We start from the raw sequence: 24,990 nt of genomic DNA, 5'->3' as shown, positions 1-24,990 counted from the left end.
GCACACACAGACATATACACATATACACATGTACATAATTCATACTGTCTGCTCTTATTCATTCCCGTCTTCACCTCTCCACACATGAAATGACAACCCCTACCCCGACATGTATGCAAGGTAGCACTAGGAAAAGACAACAAAGGCCACATTCGTTCACACTCAGTCTCTAGCTGCCATGTATAATGCACCAAAACCACAGGTCTCTTTCCACATCCTGGCCCTACAAAACTTTCCATGGTTTACCCCAGACACTTCACATGCCCTGGTTCAATAAATAAATGATAAATATCAATCAATAAAGGCCGTATATAAACATACATATATATATCTGAGAGAAATCTGCATAGATGACTGTACTTGGAAAAGGGGAAGTATAGTAGTTTTTAGGACATGAGGCATGGGTAAGTTACCCTTTTTTATTTTCTATTTTTATGTGCAGAAAGATATGAGAGATCTTTTCTTAAAACATCATTTGCATACTGGCAGGTGTAGCAAAAGAAGATGATAGTCTGACTGCAGATGATGACCCGGATGGTTCTCTGTTGCCTGAGGATGCTATTGTTGTGGACACGACTGCAGAGAGCAGTCTAGATGAAATAGGTGGAAGTTCATATGGTTAGTAAATATTTCTTCAATTATGCTGGGATCTTATTCTGATATGATGTATTTATGGTCCTAATTTTTGACATACTTTTATGTGTCTTATAGTGTAACAATGTGACCTTGGTGTTTCAGAAACCTTGCAAAAGGAAAATTTCTTTCATTTCTTGTGTAATGGGAATACCATAAGATTCATTGATGATAATGATTTGGCTGATATTGATATTTTCAGTGATATGTATGATTGTATGAACTTCTATGAACCCTCAAGGTATTTTGTACATCATACACTCCATGGCTGAAATCAGATCTTGTATCAGGAATTCATCTGAATACCAGTTCTTTAGCAAAGAATTATAATAATGCTTTTCTAGGGAGTATACATACCTCACCTAAGATCATAGTGTTTGTGGTTGCCAGGCAGCCAATTATTGTTCTGAGTATACTGTTTTTTGCAATGTGTAGTTTTGTTATGCTTGCTTTTAAAGATGACTGAAGAACAGGCAGATGGAGAATAGTTTAAAGCAGAGCAGACAAGTTATTTGTAGAGGATGTTGAGGGATTCTCTTTCTGTCCAAATTTTGTGCCAGTTAGTGTTTTGAGGGCATTAAGTTTGTGTGTTGCTTTCTTGTTGATGTTATTGGTATGGGGAGTGAATGTCATGTCTTTGTCTTATGTGATGCCTAGAATGGTTGGTGTTTTGTTCTGGGGGAATGATTGTCCATTCAAGGTGTGAGCTGGATTCATGTCTGTTTAAGGGTAAAAGAATCATTGAAGACTTCTTTGGAGATGCAGATGTTATGTTGTGAGTGAGCCTCTGCTCCAATGGTGTAATGTAGTGCAGCATGTTTGATGTTTTTATGGTGTCAGGGTGTTGTTATGTGATTGTGAGGTCATCTGCATATGAAAGGAACTTCATGGATTTGCTTGAGGTAATGGTAGGTCACACAGGAAGAGACTTAAGAGAGTTGGAGAAAGATCAGCTCCTTGGGGAACTTGACTGTATAGTTTAGAAATTTAGAGGTGAAGCTATTGTGAGTGACTGACATGAAAATGGTCAACCACTTTTTGTCATTGTTGCTGAGGGTGATTAGTATTGTTTGAGTGAGGATGTGCTGGAAGAACATGTCAAATGCTTTGTTGATGTCTGCTGCAAGTCTGTTGCCACTTATACTGTGTAGGAGGGGGTTTTGATTGATTAGATTTATGTAGGACATGTGTAAGGTTACTCTGTAACTTGGTGGTAGTGTTTGGGTCTAAAGCCATGCTGTGTGGGTGAGAGGTGTATGTTTGCTTGATTCTGTTGTGTATAACTTTTTTGCAGAGTCTGGATACTGAAAAGAGAAGTGATATAAAGCAGGAGGAGGAAGGTAATTTGGGTGGTTTGGAGGGTTGTAGCATTGATATTATGTTGGCAAGTTTCCAGATGTAAGGGACTTTACCTAGCCTGGAGTGGCTGAAGATATCTGTGATTGCTTCGATTGCATATGGGCCAATGTGCTTGATGTGAAAGTTTGATGTATTTTCAGGGCCTGAATATGTTTGCAAATGATGCCAGGGTCATGTGAGAAATAAAGAATGAAAATGATTGCACCATCTTACAAGGGGACCAAGACAGACATCAAAGATAGTTTGATAAATTGTTGATAAAATTCTGGCTGTGTAGATATGAAGTATTAAAGATAAGATGCAGAGAAAGCATCAGTGTAATTACTGTATAGAAGGAAATAAGCTAAAGGAACCCATGTGTGGGGAAAACTTGGGACTGTTCCTAATGTGTCACCAGAGTTCACTTCAGGAGAATTGCTAAGGAGTCATACTTTATGCTGGCAAATATTAGGAAAGCATTTAAGTAAACAGATTAAATGCTTAACAAGCTAACGTACATTATAAATGTGGCAGTGAAGTTGCCCACCATGGAGGAGAGAAGAGTGAGGGGTGACCTGATTACCTTCTTTAAGTTTTTAATCAGATTGATGGTATCAACAGTGTTCATTTTTTTGTGATATATAGTGACATGGCTACCAAAGGACATAGCTTCTTTCTTAACAGGAAGCTAAGAAAGAAGCCTGTTAGAAAGGATATAAGGAAATATAGCTTGAGCAGGAGGGTGATGGGTGAATGTTGGCAAAATATGGATGCTTAAGAAGCTGGTTGATAGTAGAAAATGTTCTTGAGATGTGAATCTAAGACTGCTGAATACTTTCCTTAACTTTGGAAATTAGCAGCTTTACTGAGGTAGGTACATATGAAAACAAAGCAACAACAGTAACAGAAAATGTAACATATTGCCTACATATCCAAGCATATTGTCCAGTAATTCAAGTCTGTATGAAAAATTACTGTATGTTTAATGAATTTTTCTTCTGTATGGCTGTCTCTAACAAATGAAGATAATGTTAGTCTTATCAGCAGTTGTTTTCATGTGAAAGAAGAGTAGATCTAAATTCATTCAATTTCCCAGAATTTTTCTTGCCAGAGGTAGTATGCCTGGACACGGATGGAGGAGAGACCAGTACCATCAAGGACGGATTGAATCAGTCTCAAACATCAGTGGATGGTGTGCCATCATATGACACAGTATGTCTCCATTTGTAGTGTACTTTCCTTCTTAAACATTCCTTAGCCTTTTTATTGAGATGCAGTGAATTTATTGCAGTTATCACTGATACACTACTCTCTTGAATACCTCAAAAAAAGAGTTCCTTAGTATTGTGCTTTATTTTGAAAATGACTGCAAATTGCTAATGAAACAGACAAAAAGTTTTTGATTGGTACTAAGACACACATGTATGTTTAGGACATGCCAGAGGGAGTATGCCTGGACACGGATGGAGGAGAGACCAGTACCATCAAGGACAGATTGAATGAATCTCAAACATCAGTGGATGCTGTGCCATCATATGACATTGTATGTCTCCATTTGTAGTGTACTTTCCTTTTTAAGCATTCCTTAGCCTTTTTATTGAGATGCAGTGAATTTATTGCAGTTATCACTGATACACTACTCTCTTGAATACCTCAAAATAGAGTTCCTAAGTATTGTACTTTATTTTGAAAATAACTGCAAATCACTAATGAAACACACAAAATGTTTTTGATTGTTACTAAGACACACATGTATGTTTAGGACATGCCAGAGGGAGTATGCCTGGACACGGATGGAGGAGAGACCAGTACCATCAAGGACAGATTGAATGAATCTCAAACATCAGTGGATGCTGTGCCATCATATGACACAGTATGTCTCCATTTGTAGTGTACTTTCCTTTTTAAGCATTCCTTAGCCTTTTTATTGAGATGCAGTGAATTTATTGCAGTTATCACTGATACACTACTCTCTTGAATACCTCAAAAAAGAGTTCCTAAGTATTGTACTTTATTTTGAAAATAACTGCAAATTGCTAATGAAACACACAAAATGTTTTTGATTGGTACTAAGACACACTTAAATGTTTAGGACATAAATGGGTAATTTTGAAATGCAAATTCTGTCTCTAATTAGCTTATGTACCTGCTGCTATGATTATTATGTGTTTCCTTTAGCATATGAATTTTCAAGTGAAACTGTATAGTCCTTTGATCATTCATTTTAGGTATATTAGTGTATGGAGATGTATCTTTTAGTTTTACATGATGAAGTATTTTGTCATCTTTTGATTATTTCAACATTGTTTCTCTTCTTGGTAGCTGCTTCCTTCTCATTTCTTTTCTTTGTTGGATTTACTAGATTTGCATTACAGCTAGAGAATGGATGTGAGTAGATGTGGCCTTTCTTTCTATGTTTTTGGCACTACCTTGCTAAAGCAGAAAACAGCAATCAAGTATGAAAAAATTCTGGGGATAGAGGAGAAAGTTTGCTACCCCTGCATCTCCTGTGTGTTGTAGAATGCAACTAAAAGAGGCAAGAATAGGGGTCCAAAATCCTTCCCCTCCTTTTCAGCTTCTGAAATAAAGAACAAAAGATTGAGTGAAAGCTATTACTGTTCCATTATTCAAAGGTAAAGGTGCTAAAGGTGTCTGTAGTAATTATAGATTTTCCTGCGGTGAGTGTTTCGTGCTAGCCCTACCTTTTGGCAAAATGGTGGGAGTAATAGAGAAGTAGTAGGTAGGAACATTTAGGCAGGAGTATTATTTAGAAACATTAGGTAGATGTAGTATGTAGGAACATCAGGTGGGAGCATTAGGTAGTCGTAGTGAGTAGGAGGGCCTCTGAAAACACTGCATTAGAGTTGCCCTCTGTCAGTGGCCTGTTAAAGGTGAGGCACCAAAGGTTAAGAAGTATGGGGCCTGCTGCCATGGCCACCCTCATTAAAGAGTTCCAGGTGGGAACAGGCATCAGAGTTATAGATAGACGGAAGTCTGTTGCATATACCAAGAAAAGCATATGCAAGAGTGTTGATTGATAGAGTGATGGAAGTGAAGAGCAAGGGGGTTTTAGGAAAGGTAGGGGATATGTGGATCAAATTTTAGTGATGAGAACGTGTGGAAACGTATCTATTGAAAGGTGAAAACCTGTATGCAGCTTTTATGGATCTGGAGAAAGTGTATGACAGAGTTGAGTGGATTGCTTAATGGGATGTATTAAAGATATATTGGTTAGTGGGACAACTGTTAGATGGTGTGCAACCTTTTTGTAGAGGAGCGAATGCACATGTGAGAGTGGATGGAGAGTTTAGCGAGAGTTTCAGCATCCCTTGCATTACCAGGAGCATGAGCATTAGCAGGAAGCATTAGAAATTTAATTTCATTCTAAGTCCCATCAAACTTGAGCTCTCTTTTTTACACCCTTTTACAAGTCCCAGAGTTCCTCCTTCATCAGTAGTGCCACTTCCTCCTTTGATCTTGCCTTCTCATTAATCCCAGGCTTTACCTCTCAAACATTCCTAATTTCTCCTACCCTCTTCCCCTTTAATGTAAATTCACTGAAATTCAGCCAGAACATCCAGGTTCCTGTTATCAAACACAGCACCTTCTTTCTTTCCTTTTTCTCATCATCTGTACATTCATGCACATTCATACATCCAGCCTGTCTTCAAGGAGAAATCTTTACTTGGCTTTTTCCTCTGTACTTGTTTTTGGAAAGTGGTTATTCACAAAAGGAGGATGTCCAGCCTCCTCCACATCCTTTTCTGTTTGTCATCTTTTATGACATGAGGGAGATATGTGGGTAGAATTCTTCCTCCACTTTCCCCTGTCTTTATGTTAACCATGGGGACGGGAGTAAGAATACTACCTATGCTGTCTACAGAAATCATTGTCTCCTTCCTCCTTTCAAAAGCAATACATCCATCTATCTATCTGTGTATCTGATGCCCATTTTCTCGCGGAACTCCCAACAAGGGGTGGCCACGGCAAAAGAGTCTCCACTTATCCATGTCCTTACATGCCTCCCTCATATACACCATTCACACATTATTCCTCTTTTTCTCTCCCTCCAGTATTCCTCCACTCTATTTGCCAGTGTCACAAGTGGTCTTCCATTCATACCAACCCCTTTAATTGTACTATCATCACTTTCCTTTTAAACTCCTAGTCTTGCATTCTTTCCACATGCCCAGACCCCCTCAAATTATTACGTTTCACCCATTCTACCACTCCACAATTCATTCCCTTTGCATTCCTTGCCATACCACATTTCTTATATACTCTTTCATTTCCTTCTTCATTCCATCTAGTCACACCACATGCTCTTCTCAAATAGCTCATTTCCACAGCCTGGATTCTTGACCTCTGTGCCTCATTCCACGTTCATGTTTTGGCTGCATAGGTCAGGTTTGGGAGGAATATGCAGTCCCTTAATCATCTCTTCTTTTCCATACGTATACCTCTACCCTTCATTATTCTTTTAAGGGACCCAGTGACTATTCTGTCTCATGCTGCTCTATCTCTTATCTCTCCTTCCATATCACCACACTTACCCAAGACAGCTCCCAGATACTTAATTTCCCTCTCTTTTTCCCCTCATATCCATGGCACAGTTTAGTACACTGTCTTCTTTCTATGTATATGGTTTTACAAAATCTATGCTTTTACTCTGTTTCTTTTCAAACACCATTACTGTACAGTTACGTGCATTCACCTTCAGTCTCCACTTACATGCACCATAAAACACTTACAGCCTCTGCAACTCCTCTTCATTTTCTGCAAACAATACAGTATCATCCACCAACAGGCTTGCTACTGGCCACCATATCTTCACCCCCTTTTTCCTAGTTTTGTTTTCATCTCTCTCATCACTCCATCCACATATAAATTATAAAGCCATGGTGAAATCGCACAGCCCTGCCTCACACCTACATGTATCCCAAAACTTTCACTCAGCTCTCCATTCACTCTTACACACATATTTGCTCCTCCATAGAAGGTTTTTACACCATGCAACTGTTTTCCCCCTATACCATATAGCCTTAACACATCCCGCAAAGCATCCCACTCGACTCTGTCATACACTTTCTCCAGGTCCATAAAAGCTGCATACAACTTCTTACGTTTTGCTATCTACTTTAACATGGTCATCTTTATTGCAAAAATCTGATCCTCACATCCCCTACCTTTCCTAAAACTCCCTTGCTCTTCACTTATTCTGCATTCAGTCACTCCCATCACTTTTCCATTTAAAACTCTTTCATTTACTTTTCCTGGTATACTTAACAGACTTATTCCTCTATCATTGTTACATAATCCCTTGCACCTTTTCCTTTAAATAAAGGGACAATAGAGGCTTTCACCCAATCCTCAGACATAGCTTTCTGTTTCCGTGCTGAATTACATGTAAGATGCACCTACTGTATCACACTTTCTCCTCCATACTTCAGCATTTCACCTGTAATCTCATCCTCTCCTGGTGCCTTTCCGGCATTTCACCTGTAATCTCATCCTCTCCTGGTGCCTTTCCTACCTTCAGCATCATTATTGCCTTTCATACCTCCCTCTTTGCTGTAGACCCCTGCACTGTATCCTCATCCTTTCCTCCTACATACCCATGCATGTAACAACTGCTGCCTCCCCTTCTCCCACATTCATCAGTTCTTCAAAATACTCTTTGCATCATCCTTTCACTTTCCTTCTTTTGATTCAGCAATTTTCTTTCCTTACTTCTCACATCAACATTTCCACTCTTACATCCAACTCTTTTCTTTTTCACCTTCTTCAAGTATAGTTTCTTGTTAACTCAAACTTTTCACTGAACTTTCCTCCAAATTTTCATCTGCTCTTTCTTTGCTTTCCTCTATCAGCTTCTTAACATTCCATGTTCATCTTTTGCATTTTTGCAATCTCCTTTGCTGAACTTCCACTGGTACGTTCCTATTAAGCAATCTACCATGTGCTTTTTTCTTCTCTTCCACAGCATTTCTAATCTCCTCTGTCCACCATGCATTGCCCTTTTTGTTCCTGTATCTCACTACCTTGTATCCAGCTACTGATTCTACAACCTTTAATGGTATTTCTCTAAACATTTTAAACACTTCATTCACACATGACTGCATTCCTGCATTCACTGCACTTCCATCTAAGCTTTCACTTACCTTCCTTTTATACTCCCTGTATTTTTCTTGATTCATCTCGCTTGCCAACTCTTTTACTCCTCCATTCTTCCTTACACCATACTTCCACTTCTTCCTGATCCTCATCCCTACAAAACCACAAAATGGTCATTCTCCAAAGAATCCTCTCATGACTGTAGCATCCAGCACAATCTTTCTCAGTCTTTCACCCACTGCCACATAGTCAGTCAAAGCCTTTTGTTCTTCTCTTCCATCGTTCCTCATCCATGTACATCTGTGGATCATCTTGTGCTGAAAAAAAAGATCTTTACATGGAATAAGCCCCGTCTCAACACAAATATCCACAAGATAGCATCCATTCTCATTTACTCCAGGCACTCTCCTTGTACCAACTATATCACCAATTCCATCACATCCCAGTCTTTCCTTTCATCCACACTACTCTTGATCCATTCCATCCATGCTCTATAGCACCCTCCCATACTCTTGGTGATAGCAGAATTGTATATCTTTCTTTTTCTCTTCCCCTGATATTTTCCCTCATTCCTTTCCATACCACACCTTCCATGCCCTCCCATAACTTGCGATGCTTGGCTAAGATTTGTTGTGGGTAAAAGCATATAATGCTTTAAGGGTGAAATTTTTGTCCTTGTAGGTGAGACTGCTATTTCAAATAGTGTGAGCACCAACTAGCCATCTCAGTGTGCCTCGGGCTATCTTTAAGAAAGGATGTTCTTTCTTCCTTCTTCTTGGCTACCATTTCATTTTGGGAATTTTGCTTCTGGGTGTACTATGTTTTCCAGTTGTATTTCAAGATGATTGGCTCTTACTTTTCTAAGGAGGAGAAAGCCTGAATTTTCACATGAGTATAGGTTTGAATTGGAAGGACCAAGAGGAAGTGGAATGCTTTAGCTATTTAGAAGTGGATTGAAGAGAATTCTATGGTGGAATTAGGGGCTAAAGTCCTGAAAACATAAACTCTTTTGGCGTTTTTAATGTTGTCAATCTTTTCTTTCGTAGTAGGATGCCGTTGGCATCAGTTCACACACGTAATTTCCTGTCCCAAGTTGAATATTAATTATATTGTAGGCTTCATTGGATGGTCACAGATGGCAGCCCAAACTAAGAATGAGTCATTAGAGCTGCTTGGAGGCCTCAGTAACATGCAAGTAACCAGCATATATGTTTGCACTTCTTTTCTTCAGACTTGCTTCTTTTTTGGTGCCCAACACCACAAACCCACTGCTTACATGTACAGATACATATTTATACATTCATATACATACACATGCATATACATATACACACTTGTACATATTCATACTTGCTCACCTTCGTCCATTCCCGATGCCACCCCACCACAGCACAAAATGCATGAAGGAAAGGAAAAAGATAACATATACATTTTCTTCTCTTCCCCCACCCCCAATTGCTGCCCCCTGCATCAGTGAGGTATTGTCGGGAAACAGACGAAGAAAGATTGCATCCACTCACAAACATTCTCTTGCTGTCATGTGTAAAGCACCAAAGCAGCAGCTCCCTATCCACACCCAGGCCCCACAGGCCTTTCCTTGGATTACCTTGAACATTTCACATGCCCAGGTTCAGTCCACTGATGTCATATTGACCCTAGCATACCACTTCATTCCAATTCACTCTATTCCATACTCATTTTACTGTCCTGCATGTTCAGGCCCTGATCACTCAAAATCTTTTCACTCCATCCTTCCATCTCCAATTTGGTCTCCAGGTTCTCCTTGTTCCCACCACTTCTAACACATGTATCCTCTTTGTCAACCTTTCTTCATTCATTCTCTTCATATGTTCAAAGTATTTCAAGTCACCCTCTTCTGCTCTCTCAACCACACTCTTATCATTACCTTACAGCTCTCTTACTCTTTCATTACTTTATCAAACTACCTCACACTACATATTGTCCTCAAACATTTCATTTCTAACACATCCACCCTCCTCTGTACAATCCTATCTATAGCCCATGCCTCGTAACCAATGATAAAAGAGAGTTATACTTAAGTATACGTATGTGAGTATGAGAGGTGGTCAAAGGACATCATACACCCTTACCGCAAACTACCATTCACTGGGAACCAATCACTCTTCTCTCTTCTTACACTTACACATGCCTTACATCCTTGGTAAAAACTTTTCAATGCTTCTGGCAACTTATCTCCCACACCATATACTCTTAAAACCTTCCACAAAGCATCTCTATCAACCCTATCATATGCCTTTTCCAGATCCACAAATGCCACGTACAAATCCATTTGTTTTTCTAAGTATTTCTTGCATACATTCTTCAAAGCAAACACCTGATCTCTACATCCTCTACCACTTCGAAACCACACTGCTCTTCCCCAATTTGGTGCTCTGTACATTCCTTGACCCTCTCAGTCAATACCCTCCCATATAATTTCCCAGGAATACTCAAGAAACTCATGCCTCAGTAGGTTGAACACTCACCTGTGTCTCCTCCTTTGCTCTTGCACAGTGGCACCATGCATGCATTCTGCCAATCCTCAGGCACTTCACCATTGTCCATACATACATTGAATATCTTTACCAACCAGTCAACAACACATTCACACTCTTTTTTGATAAATTCCTCTGCAGTACCATCCGAACCCGCTGTCTTGCTGGATTTTCCACCGTCAATGAGGTAGCACCAGGAAACAGATGAAGAAAGACACATCCACTCATATACACACATATATGCATACATGCACATGTTTGTCTTATACATGCACATGCATATAAACATATACACATGTATACATATGCACATATTCATGCTTGCTTGCCTTCATCAATTCCCAGCACCACCCTGCCCCTCAGGAAACAGCATCGCCACCCCATGCATCAGTGAAGTAGCCCCAGGAAAACATACGTAAAAGGCCAGATTCGCTCACACAGTCTTTAGCTGTCATGTGTAATGCATCACAACCACAGCTCCCTCTTCATGTCTAGGCCCTACAGACCTTTCAGTGGTTTACCCTGGGCATTTTCTCTGTATGTCCAAAGTAATAATGATTTTGTTTTTAGTATCAATTCTGTGCATGTGGAAAAGATTAACTGTGAGTCTCGCATTGAGTTTCTACATTTGATTGGCTTGTTGCAGGATTTTGCTGGTGTCCTTACTGATATAGAGTACAGCATGTTAACAGGCAAGAAAATTAGTGATGCACGACCAAGGAAGCGATGTTTTAACTGTTTAGGAGATCACAATCTAACTGAATGTTCAGATCCACCAGATCCAGCAAGAATTGCTGTAAATCGGAAAAAGTTCTTGAACACTCGTGTGTCAAATGTGTAAGTAATTGTATTTTCTTTTTCTTGCGTGTGTATAATAACTTATATGTAATTGACTCACTTCATGTATAAGGAGAGAAGCCTGTAATCATTGGGCCCCATCTCTTAAACTTTTTTATTAAGGATTTTTGCCCTTCATTTTCTGTATCTTCACTGAGCATTATCCATTTGTTCATGGTCCTTAGTACTGGAATTTTTCTTCAGGTCTTTTTTAACGTCTCTTATTTCTTTCCTAGCTGTGACATTTTGTAGATCTTTTGTGCTGATTCAGTAGAACTGTTCATCCCCTTTCACAGTGTCAGTTTAAATCTGAAACTTGAAATTTGTATGTAGATCTCTCTATTCTTGATATTTGTGTGGGCAAATTTGTGGCTGCTATCACCTCCCTTTGACTTAGCTCCTTTATTTTGTGTACTATCTTTATTACCTTCCTTATTATATCTATATGCTACTTTAACTCAGTACAGACACGTCAAACATAATATATCTCTTCCTTTTCTGTTCACTGCTGCCATATCGTATGTGATTTCTTGGTTTTGGACTGTCTGTACATGGCAGGAAATATATGCATTATTTTCTCATAAGATATTGCTGCCATACATTAGTCTCATAGTTTATTCAATAACATGACAATGCCTCGAAGGGTAGCACATCATTTTTGCACTGTTTAATTTGTTTTTGGATGGGGAGATGAGGGAGGTAAATGCAAGAATCTTAGAGAGAGGGGTGAGTATGCAGTCTGTAGGTGATTACAGGGCCTGGAAAGTGTCAGTGTTTGGTGATGGTACAGCATTGGTGTAAGATTTGAGTGTGAAACTGCAAAAGTTGGTGAATGAATTTGGAAGGGTGTGTGAAAGGAGGAAGTTGAGAATAAAAAGATGTTTTGGAAGGAGGTAAATAAAGTGCGTAAGACAAGAGAAAAAATGGGAACATCGGAGAGGGGGGCTAATGGGTAGGTAATAACAAGTAGTGGTGATGTAAGGAGATGGAGTGAGTATTTTGAAGGTTTGTTGAATGTGTTAGATGATAGAGTGGCAGATATAGTGTGCTTTGGTCGACCTGGTGTGCTAAGTGAGAGGGTCAGGGAGAATGGTTTGGTAAACAGAAAGGAAGTAGTGAAAGCTTTGCAGAAGATGAAAGCCGGCAAGGTGGCGGGTTTGGATGGTATTGCAGTGGAATTTATTAAAAAAAGGGGGTGACTTTGTTGTTGATTGGTTGGTGAGGAGATTCAGTGTATGTATGGCTCATGGTGAAGTGCCTGAGGATTGGCGGAATGCATTTATTACGCCATTGTACAAAGGCAAAGGGTATAAAGGTGAGTGTTCAAATTACAGAGGAAAATTATATGGGAGGGTATTGATTGAGAGGGTGGAGGCATGTACAGAGCATCAGACTGGGGAAGAGCAGTGTTGTTTCAGAAGTGGTACAGGAAGTGTGGATCAGGTTTTTCTTTGAAAAATGTATGTGAGAAATACTTAGAAAAACAAATGGATTTGTATGTCGCATTTATGGACCTGGAGAAGGCATATGATAGAGTTGATAGAGATGCTCTGTGGAAGGTATTAAGAGTATATTTTGTGGGAGGCAAGTTGCTAGAAGCAGTGAGAAGTTTTTGAGGATGTAAGGCATGTGTACGAGTAGGAAGAGAGGAAAGTGATTGGTTCTCAGAGAATGTCGGTTTGCAGCAGGGGTGCGTGATGTCTCCATGGTTGTTTGATTTATTTATGGATGGGGTTGTTAGGGAGGTGAATGCAAGAGATTTGGAGAGAGGGTCAAGTATGCAGTCTGTTGTGGATGAGAGGGACTGGGAAGTGAGTCAATTGTTGTTCGCTGATGATACAGCGATGGTGGCTGATTCGGGTGAGAAACTGCAGAAGCTGATGACTGAGTTTGGTAAAGTGTGTGAAAGAAGAAAGCTGAGAGTAAATGTGAATAAGAGCAAGGTTATGAGGCACAGTAGGGTTGAGGGACAAGTCAGTTGGGGAGATAAGTTTGAATGGAGAAAACTGGAGGAAGTGAAGTGTTTTAGATATCTGGGAGTGGGTTTGGCAGAGGATGGAAGTGAAAGTGAGTCACAGGGTGGGGAGGAGCTGAAGGTTCTGGGAGCATTGAAGAATGTGTGGAAGGCGAGAACATTATCTGGGAAAGCAAAAATGGGTATGTTTGAAGAAATAGTGGTTCCAACAATGTTTTATGGTTGCAAGGCGTGGGCTATAGATAGGGATGTGCAGAGGAGGTTGGATGTGCTGGAAATGAGATGTTTGAGGACAATATTTGGTGTGAGGTGGTTTGATCGAGTAAGTAATGAAAGGTAAGAGAGATGTGTGGTAATAAAAAGAGTGTGATTGAGAGAGCAGAAGAGGGTGTATTGAAATAGTTTGGTCACATGGAGAGAATGAGTGAAGAAAGATTGACAAAGAGGATATATGTGTCAGAGATGGAGGGAAAGAGGAGAAGTCGGTGACCAAATTGGAGGTGGAAGGATGGAGTGAAAAAGGTTTTGAGCGATCAGGTTCTGGACATGCAGGAGGGTGAAAGGCGTGCAAGGAATAGAGTAAATTGGAACAATGGTGAATTGGAACAATGTGGTATACCGGGGTGGGTGGGCTGTCAATAGATTGAGCCAGGGCATGTGAAGCGTCTAGGGTAAATCTTGGAAAGTTTTGTGGGGCCTGGATGTGGAAAGGGAGCTGTAGTTTCGGTGCATTATACATGACAGCTAGAGACTGAATGTTAACAAATGTGGCCTTCGTTGTCTTTTCCTAGCGCTACCTCACACGCATGCGGGGGAGGGGGTGTCATTTCATGTGTGGCAGGGTGGTGATGGGAATGAATAAAGGCAGCAAGTATGAATTATGTACATGTGTATATATGTATATGTCTGTATATGTATATATATGTATACATTGAAATGTATAGGTATATATATGTGCGTGTGTGGACGTGTATGTATATACATGTGTATGTGGGTGGGTTGGGCCATTCTTTTGTCTGTTTCCTTGCGCTGCCTTGGTAACATGGAAGACAGGAACAGAGTATAATAATAATAAATGATAAAAAAGCAAGATTATTAGGTTTAGCAATTTTGAGGGACAGGTCCTTTGGACTGTAAGTCTGAATGGAGAAAAATTAGAGGAGGTGAAGTGTTTTAGAACCTGAGAGTAAACATGGCAGAGAATGGAACCATGGAAGTGAGCCATGGGTTAGATGAGGAGTTGAAGGTTCTGTGACCACTGAAGAATGTATGGATAGAGAAATTGTTATCTGGAAGAGCAAAAATGGGTATGTTTGAAGGAATACATTGTTATATAGATGCGAGGCATAGTTTATGGATAGGACTAAGTAAAGGAAGATTGGTGTGTTAGAAATGAAATGTTTGAGGACAGTAAGTGGTTTGAGTTCGAGTATGTTAGAAATGAAATGTTTGAGGACAGTAAGTGGTTTGAGTTCGAGTAGGTTTGTTCAAGTAAGTAATGAAAGGGTAAGAGAGATATGTGGTAAATAAAAGCACTCTGTCTGCCACTCTGTCATCAAACATTCATCAAACCTTCAAAATACTCACTCCATCTTCTCACTTCATCACTACCTGTTACCATTTCTCCACTTGCCCCTTCACCGATTTTCCTGTTTGTTCTCTTGTCTTATGCACTTTATCTACCTCCTTCCAAAAGATCATTTTATTCTCTCAAAATTTAATGATTCTTGCTCACCCCAACTCTAATTTGCCCTCTTTTTCAACTCCTGCACCTTTCTTTTGACCTCCTGCCACTTTCTTTTATACATCTCCCAGTCATTTGCCTACTTCCCTGCAATTATCATCCAAACGCTTCTCTTTTCTCTTTCACTAATAACCTTATTCTTCATCCCATCACTCACTACCCATTCTAATCTTCCCACCTCCCACCTTTCTCATGTCTCATGCATCTTTTGCACAAGCCATCACTGCTTCCCTAAAAACATCCCATTCCTGTCCCACTCCCCACACTTCATTTGCACTCATCTTTTGCCATTCTTCGCTCAATCTCTCGTGATACTTCCTCACACAAGTCTCCTTTCCAAGTTCACTTACTCTCACCACTTTCTTCTCCCCAACATTTTCTCTTCTCTTTTGAAAACCTCTACAAATCTTCACCTTTGCTTCCACAAGATAGTGATCAGACATCCCTCCACCTGCCCCTCTAAGCGCATTAACATCCAAAAGTCTCTCTTTTACATGCCTATCAATTAACAGGTAATCCAATAATGCCCTTTGACCATCTCTCCTACTCACATGTGTATACTTATGCATATCTCTCTTTTTAAACCAGGTATTCCCAGTCACAAGTCTTTTTTCAGCACACAAATCCACAAGCTTTTCACCATTGACATTTACAACACTGAACGCCCCATGTATGTCAACTATACCCTCAACTGCCACATTACTCACCTTTGTATTCATATCACCCATCTTTATAACCTGGTCTCATGCATCAAGCTGCTCATACACTCTCTCAGCTGCTCCCAAAACACTTGCCTCTCATGATCTTTCTTCTCATGACCAGGTGCATAGGCACCAATAATCACCCATCTCTCTCCATCCACATTCAGTTTTACCCACACCAATCTAGAATTTACGTTTTACACTGTATCACACACTCCCACAACTGCTTTAGGATTAGTGCTACTCCTTCCTTAGCTCTTGTCCCCTCACCAACCCCTGACTTTACTCCCAAGACTTTCCCAGACCACTCTTCCCCTTTACCCTTTAGGTTCATTTCACTCATAGCCAGAACATCCAGATTTCTTTCCTCAAACATACTACCTCTCTCTCCTTTTTTCTCATCTTGATTGCATCCACACACATTCAGACACCCCAATCTGAGCCTTCGAGGAGGATGAACACTCCCTGCTTGACTCCTTCTGTTTCCCTTTTTAGAATTTGAAATACATATGTGTGGATGTGAGTGGATGGGTAATTCTTCGTCTGTTTTCTGGCCCTACCTTGCTTACATTGGGAAAGGCGATCAAGTATGATAAATAAATAAGTGAACAGATATATATATATATATATATATATATATATATATATATATATATATATATATATATATATATATATATATATATATATATATTTTTTTTTTTTTTTTTTTTTTTTTGCCGCTGTCTCCCGCGTTTGCGAGGCAGCGCAAGGAAACAGACGAAAGAAATGGCCCAACCCACCCCATACACATGTATATACATACGTCCACACACGCAAATATACATACCTACACAGCTTTCCATGGTTCACCCCAGACGCTTCACATGCCTTGATTCAATCCACTGACAGCACGTCAACCCCGGTATACCACATCGCTCCAGTTCACTCTATTCCTTGCCCTCCTTTCACCCTCCTGCATATATATACTTTTTTATTTATCTATATTTATTATACTTTGTCGCTGTCTCCCGCGTTAGGGAGATAGTGCAAGAAAACAGATGAATGAATGGCCCAACCCACCCACATGCACATGTATATACATACATGCCCACAATTGCACATATACATACCTATACATTTCAATGCATACATACATATATGTACACAGACTTAAACATATATGCACATGTACATATTCATACTTGCTGCCCTCATCCATTTCCATTGCCACCCCTACATGAAATGACACACCCCTCCCCCTGCGCGTGTGTGAGGTAGCACTAGGAATAGACAACAAAGGCCACATTCATTCACACTAAATCTCTAGCTATCATGTGTAATGCACCAAAACCACAGTTCCCTTTCCACATCCAGGCCCCACAAAACTTTTCATGGTTTACCCCAGACACTTCACATGCCCTGGTTCAATTCATTGACAGCACATCGACCCTGGTGTACCACATCGTTCCAATTCACTCTACTCTTTGCACACCTTTCACCCTCCTGCATGTTCAAGCCTCAATCGCACAAAATCTTTTTCACTTTATCTTTCCACCTCCAATTTGGTCTCCCAATTCTTCTCGTTCCCTCCCTCTCTGACACATTTATCCTCTTTGTCAATCTTTCCTCACTCATTCTCTCCATGTGATTAAACCATTTCAGTACACCCTCTTCTACTCTCTCAACCACACTCTATTATTACCACACATCTCTTACCCTTTCATTACTTAATCGATCAAACCACCTCACACCACATATTGTCCTCAAACATCTGATTTCCAATACATATACCCTCCTCCACACATTCCTATCTATAGCCCATGCCTCGCAACCATATAACATTGTTGAAACCATTATTCCTTCAAGCATACCCATTTTTGCTCTCCAAGATAACGTTCTTGCCTTCCTTACATTCTTCAATGCTCCCAGAACCTTCGCCCCCTTCCCCCACCCTGTGACTCACCTCCGCTTCCATGGTTCCATCTGTTGCTAAATTCACTCCCAGATATCTAAAACACTTCCCTTCCTCCAATTTTTCTCCATTCAAAATTACCTCCCAATTGACGTGTCCCTCAACCGTCCTGAACCTAATAACCTTGCTCTTATTCACATTTACTCTCAGCTTTCTTCTTTTACACACTTTACCAAACTCAGTCACCAGCTTCTGCAGTTTCTCACCCAAATCAGCCACCAGTAATGTATCATCAGCAAACAACAACTGACTCACTTCCCAGTCCCTCTCATCCACAAAGAGACTGCATACTTGCCCCTCTTTCCAAAACTCTTGCATTCACCTCCTTAACAACCCCATCCATAAACAAATTAAACAACCATGGAGACATCATGCACCTGCTGCAAACTGACATTCACTGAGAACCATTCACTTTCCTCTCTTCCTTCTCGTACACATGCCTTACATTCTTGATAAAAAGTTTTCACTGCTTCTAGCAACATACCTCCCGCGCCATATACTCTTAATACCTTCCACAAAGCATCTCTATCAACTCTATCTTATGCCTTCTCCAGATCCATAAATGCTACATACAAATCCATCTGTTTTTCTAAGTATTTCTCACATACATTCTTCAGAGCAAACACCTGATCCACACATCCTTTACTACTAATGAAACCACACTGTTCTTCCCCAATCTGATGCTCCGTACATGACATTACCCTCCCAATCAATACCCTCCCATATAATTTCCCAGGAATACTCAATTAACTTATACCTCTGCCACACTGCTCTTCCCCAGTCTGATGCTCTGTACATGCCATTACCCTCCCAATCAATACCCTCCCATATAATTTCCCAGGAATACTCAATTAATTTATACCTCTGTAATTCGAACACTCACTTTTATCCCCTTTGCCTTTGCACAGTGGCACCATGCATGCATTCCACCAATCCTCAGGCACTTCACCATGACCCATACATACACTGAATATCCTTACCAACCAGTCAACAACAGTCACCCCGTTTTTAAACAAATTCCACTGCAATACCATCCAAACCCGCTGCCTTGCCGGCTTTCATCTTCTGCAAAGCTTTCACTACCTCTTCTCTGTTAATCAAGCCTTTTTCAGAAAAGAAGAATGTTGGGGTGAAGAGAGTGGTGAGAGTAAGTGAGCTTGGAAAGGAGATCTGAGTGAGGAAGTACCAGGAGAGATTTGAGTGCAGAATGGAAAAAGGTGAGAGCAAATGACACAAGGGGAGTGGGGAAGGAATGGGATGTATTTAGGGAAGCAGTGATGGCTTGCATAAAAGATGCTTGTGGCATGAGAAGGGTGTGAGGTGGGTAGATTAGAAAGGGTAGTGAGTGGTGGAATGAAGAAGTAAGATTGTTAGTGAAAGAGAAGAGAGAGGTGTTTGGGCAATTTTTGCAGGGAAGTAGTGCAAATGACTGGAGATGTATGAAAGAAAGAGGCAGGAGGTCAAGAGAAAGGTGCAAGAGTTGAAAAAGAGGGCAAATGAGAGTTGGGGTGAGAGAGTATCATTAAATTTTAGGGAGAATAAAAATATGTTTTGGAAGGGGGTAAATAAAGTGCATAAGACAAGAGAACAAATGGAAACATCGGTGAAGGGGGCTAATGGGGAGGTAATAACAACTTGTGGTGAAGTGAGGAGGAGATGGAGTGAGTAGTTTGAAGGTTTGTTGAATGTGTTGGATGATAGAGTGGCAGATATAGGGTGTTTTGGCAGAGGTGGTGTGTGGTGAGAGGGTCAGGAAGAATGGTTTGGTAAATATACTTTTTTATATATATTATCATAGTTGATCACCATTTCCCAATTAGCAAGGTTGTGCCAGGAAACAGATGAAGAAAGCCCACATCCACTCACATCCATTCTTTGACTGTCATGTGTAATGCACCCAAACCACAGCTTCATGTCCACAACCAGGCCCCAGAGACCTTTCCATGGTTTACCTTGGATGCTTCACATGCTCTGGTTCAATCCACTGATGGCATGTCGACCCCTGTATACCACATCATTCCAGTTTACTTTAGCCCATGCATGCTTGTTCAGGCCCAGGTCATTCAAAATCTTTCACCCCATCCTATTTCCAGTTTGGTCTCCTCGTTCTCCTTGTTCTTTCCTCCTCTGACATATATTCTCTGTGTCAACCTTTCCTCACTTGTTCTCTCCATATGTCCAAACCATTTCAGCACATCCTCTTCTACTCTCTCATCTACACTCTTTTTATAATTGACGTATAATTTTTTCATAAAGAAAAAGGACATTTCAATGGTAAAAATAGAAAATTTTTAGATTTTTTCACTAACAAACTGAATATTGTACTGAGGGTACAGAAAGTATCTAGAGTAGCCACAGTCAGAGGGTTAAGCTGTTACCAAAGTGATGTAGAGGTTAGTGTTCTTGACTGTGTGACATACACAGCCACCTAGAGTTGAGCATATAGGTTCGAATCATGATTTACCCTCTTTGCTAAATCTTATCATCATGCCTGTTAGCACACTGTCCATGTAGCTGATCATTTTCAGAAACTTAAAGGTTATGATCAGGTCACCTCTCATTCTTCTCTCTTCCAAGTTAGGTAAATTTGGAGCCATTAGCCTTTCCCTGTAACTTAATTCTGGTACCATCTTTGTTGCCTTCCTATGAACCTTCTCTAGTAACTGTTTGTTCTTCTGTAAGTGTGGTGACAAAACTTGAGTAGCGTATTTTACTTTTGGCCTTGTGTAGGTCCTATATGAACAGCTTGCTAAATATTTCCTTATTAATGGAATTGATAGTTATTCTGATTATTTTTATTATGTTGGATGCTTCAGTTACATTTAGGCCAGGCCTTAATTGAAATGTAAAGAGGTTAATGAAAGGGAAAAAGAAGAGATGAGAAATATTTATGAATTTTGGAGGAAGTGAAAAACTTGTCTTTTGAAAAATTGCCAAGTCATGATTATTGAGAAAGAGAAGAGAGGGAAGAGAGTTCCAAAGCTTGGAGGTGTTGGAAAAGAAACAGTTATCAAAATGGCCCACCCATGAGTTGCCAGTGGCCACATAGTAATCACATGATGCAGTAGCTAGCTGAGTATTGTATGGTCTAACTAACGGTGGGGAACCAAGCAACCAGCTGTCAGAAGCAATAGCCAAAGTAATGCCTATAGAAGAGGGAAAGTGAACAACCATTGCAGCATAGGGCAAATGGGTCAAGTTTAGAGGTTAGCCTGGGAGTGTTGATAAGTCAGACCACTTTTGACTTGACTCTGTCAAGTGAGGATGTACAGCTAGAACCACTCCAGATGTTAGAACAGTACTCCATACAAGGATTGATCATTCCTTTGTCTGAAGGAAGCCAGTAGATTTGACAAAAGACTGTTTATCTCCTTTACTATTCTCCTTGTGTGGGACTCTGGTGATAGGTTAGGGATGCTGTCGACTCCTAAGTCCATCTCTCACAGAATCCTGAAGCTTATTCCCTGTTGGATCATGATCATATTGAGGTCTCTTTTCACTCTTTCTCATTGTCATTACCTTACATCTTCTCGGGGCAAATTTCTTCATCAACTATGCAACAGACAAACTTTAGGGTATGGCTAAGTACCCTTGTAAGTATATGCAGTTCTTCTCATTTTTCACTTTTTTCATAACCTTTGCATCATCTGCAAACATATTCAGGGATGAATTCCCACCCTTAAATAAGTCATTTCCTTAGATAAAGAAGTGTAACAGTCCCGAAACAGAAGAGCAATGGGGCACTCCACTAGTGACCTCCACCATTTAGAGAAGGCTCTTCTGAGGTGTCCTTTGTTTCCCTCCACTGAGATGATCTTTAATCCATTGGAGGAGTAATCTCTTTATTCCTATTTGGTATTCCATCTTGTCAGTCAGCCTCTCATGTGGTGCAGTGTGAAATGCTTTCTGGCAGTCACAATCCAAACAATTTTCCTGGCATTCCCTTTTGTGTAAGACAGAGCTCTCTCTCTCATAGAAATCTAAGAAGTTTATTACACATGATCTCCTTTCTCTAAACCCATCTTGCTTCTCATTTTAGTAATTTCTCCTTTGTAGAAAATGATACATTTGCTCTCTGATAAACTTTTCCAGTACCTTACAGATCACACTCATCAAGGAGACTGGTCTGTAGGTCATTGCTTCTCTACAGTCTCCTTTCTCATAGCTAAATATGAAGCTTTCTTTTTGCCAATCCCTTGGCAATATGCTTTTCCCCAGTAACATTTTGAGCAGTATTTCAAAAGATCTGTCTAATGTATCTGCATACATCTTCTGCACACTTGGTGAAATTTCAAAGGACCTTGAGCCTTGTATGGGTCAAGACCTTTTACTGTTCAATGAAAGTCTTTCTAGATATCTCAATGTTTTCCAAATTCTCATTCCTCTCTCATCTCATTAGTGATGGGCTGTAGTGTCTTTCACTGTGAAAACACTTGAATTTGCCATGAATTTGCCAAACATTTCCCTACATATCTTTACATCATCCTCATCCTCTAGCCTGGTTAGATGGTCTTTGCATGACAATTTACTCCTCACAAATTTATGGGAAAGTTCTGGATTTTCACTTGCCTTGTTGACAATACTCTTTTAAAAATATCTTCCTGTTTCTCCTTTCTTATTCAGCTGTACTTGTTCCTTGTTCTTTTAAACCTTGCATAAGGTGGCTGGCTGGAGTGTTACCCATATATCTGTCACTGCTCATCTCATAGCTCCTTTATCTTTTGACAGCTTTGATTTAACCATTCTTCTGCTTTCTTAACCTTCCCTCTGTATTTGAGGCTAGTAATATACATGTTCCTGCTTCTACATTGTAGATTTCCTGGAGCCATTCTTTCTTACCAAATCTACCTTGTTCCTCACTACGAGGATTCATTATGTGAAGAAAACACTTTGATCTGTAATTCTCTTGATCAGTTTTACACCATTTAGCTTCATGCAGAGTAACAGTCAATGCCATTGTTGGACTATGAGGCATCTGACCCATATCCTTGCTGTCATTTGTGCACTTTTCAGATGTTTCAGCAGGAAAATATGTTTCCAGTTTTCATCATCTCATTTACTACCTTATCTATGCCAACCAACTTCCTGATTTTTTGGTACATTACTCTTTGAACTCTTCCATTGTAAAATCTTCCTCTCACCCATTTCTGCTGCAAACTATTCTGACCCCTTTTAGTTTACCAATATTCCTGTCTCTTGATAATCATCTCTGATCATATATGTAAAGGACATATTCGTTTGTTATATCTCTTCATCCGTTTCTATTATGCACTTTCCTGATCTCTGTCTTAGTGTATCAGTACTCTTGTATCTTATAATCATCCTTTGTCAAGCATATAAGCACAAATTCATTCATAATATCCTTTCTCCCATTTCTTACCCACACTTTCTTGACCTGTATAGTCGTATATCATTGTTGCTGTCTCTTGATAAGTATTCATGATTAGACATAAAGGACAAATTCACTTGAGCTGGCACTGTTGAGAGCCTCTTTGAAATAATTAGGCTTTCTTTTTCATACTTTCTCTTTTTGTATTGCAGGAGATATCATGAAGACATTGAAAACAAGTATGGGCAGTTTCAACCTGGAAAACTTAGTGAGAATCTTCGTCATGCTTTAGGACTTAAACCGTATCAGTTACCTTTATTCATTTATCGGATGCGTGTACTCGGGTACCCTCCTGGGTGGCTTCTTGATGCAGAAGTACATCAGACAGATGTAAAAATGTATGATGGTTCTGGAAAGAGTAAGTGTTAGGATTGTAATTTGTGCAAGATGTATCTTCACTTGTTTTAATATCTAAAATCCAATAGTATCAAATTGATTATTTGTTCAGGAACTCTGCTTTCTAGTAATTCTAGTGATTCATTTGTACATTGAACATAAGGTGGCTCTTACAGAATCTGTATCAAACACACTTATCACTTTACATCTGTAGCACAGTTTTGAGTCAGACTCTTAACAGTAAGGAGTGTTTATTGGAAGTTTAAGGCATTTGCATGAGTGGAAGAGGAGGAGGGTGATTGGTTCACAGTTAAAGTGGAACTGTATCAAGGGTGTGTGATGTCATTATGGCTGTTTAATCTCTTCATAGACAAGGTGCAAATTAAGGTAAATGTGAGGGTGTTGAAGCAAGGGGCAGGTCTACAGCATGATGGCTATTGGAGTAGAGGTTTGGAGGTGTCATTTGCAGTGTGAGGATGACATGTCTCTGTGGCAGACATGGGAGGGAAACTCCAGCAGCTGGTGTAGGAAGTGTATGTTTAAGGAGGAAGTTGAGAGTTAATGTGAACAAAAGTATGGTAATGAAGTGCACCTGGAGGGTTGAAACAATGGTTTGAATATGAAATTAAATGCAGAGGACCTAAAGTAAGTCTTTGTGCTCATGTCATCTGAAAGATCAAATCAGACTGACTATATTGTAAAAGGGTTGGCAGCTGAAATGAAGCCTCTGTGTATTTATGAACTCTGTTGCCATTTTCACTTGGGAGCTAGGGAATGAGTCTCCTTTGGGGCATTAGGCATCCTTGCCTATTACCATTTTCTGAAGTTAAGGACCCAAATTCTGTAATACCCACATACTAACAAAAGATGTATGCCAGTATTTTATTCTTTAAACTTTCAGTGTGCATTCTTTCTGAAAAGTTAGTTGTCCCATGCTTATGCCCCCAAAAAAACAGATTTCAAGATATTTTTCGTTTTATAGAATATAGGTAGTAGTAGTTGGTAGGCAGCTACTGATCAAGGAGATATATTAAATGTACTACCCACCTGGCTATTGGAAGGGTTGGTAATGGCTGTGTAGTGAGCCAATACTTCAGTGCTGGCTCAGTACACAACCATCACTAACAATCAGGACCCCTTAGAGTGGGATGCAGGAGGTACATTGTACCCAGGCCTGGAGGCTCAAAAGGGGACCCAAGAATTTCCTGGGATCTCAGAAAATGTAGAAAATCAACAGTGCTCTGTTTCATCCTTGTCTCATCTTCCATACCCTTTTTGGCCTTACAGCTCATCACATAAAACTGTAGTGGATATAAACAGGATGACTAATGGAGAAAGGAAGGGGGCCCAAAAGAAACTTTGTACCCCCCCCCCCCCCCCCCCCCCGGATAAGATTCCTCTCAGGGGCCTTTCCAACCGTGGTTGTCAAGTTTCACTTCTTTTACTCGGGCTG

The 24,990-nt window shown here is 40.1% G+C and overlaps 1 protein-coding gene across 2 annotated transcripts in view; it reads left to right on the top strand.

The window, feature by feature from the left end:
• Positions 1–24,990, top strand: part of LOC139755515 (zinc finger CCHC domain-containing protein 8 homolog) — a 67,937-nt gene that overhangs the window by 16,206 nt on the left and 26,741 nt on the right. The window contains exons 3-8 of one of the 2 annotated variants that reach the window (XM_071673898.1): positions 490–618; positions 3,083–3,183; positions 3,404–3,514; positions 3,734–3,844; positions 11,248–11,438; positions 23,354–23,559. In XM_071673898.1, the coding sequence (XP_071529999.1) occupies positions 490–618; positions 3,083–3,183; positions 3,404–3,514; positions 3,734–3,844; positions 11,248–11,438; positions 23,354–23,559 (849 nt within the window). Of the gene's footprint in view, positions 1–489; positions 619–3,067; positions 3,184–3,403; positions 3,515–3,733; positions 3,845–11,247; positions 11,439–23,353; positions 23,560–24,990 lie in introns of both variants that reach the window. The other variant, XM_071673897.1, reaches the window with a different exon arrangement.

The sequence above is a fragment of the Panulirus ornatus genome, chromosome 19 (assembly GCF_036320965.1).
Source record: "Panulirus ornatus isolate Po-2019 chromosome 19, ASM3632096v1, whole genome shotgun sequence".
In the NCBI taxonomy this organism is placed as follows: Eukaryota; Metazoa; Arthropoda; class Malacostraca; order Decapoda; family Palinuridae; genus Panulirus; species Panulirus ornatus.
Note: the sequence above shows the minus strand (reverse complement) of the source record. Positions and strands in the feature narration are given on the sequence as shown.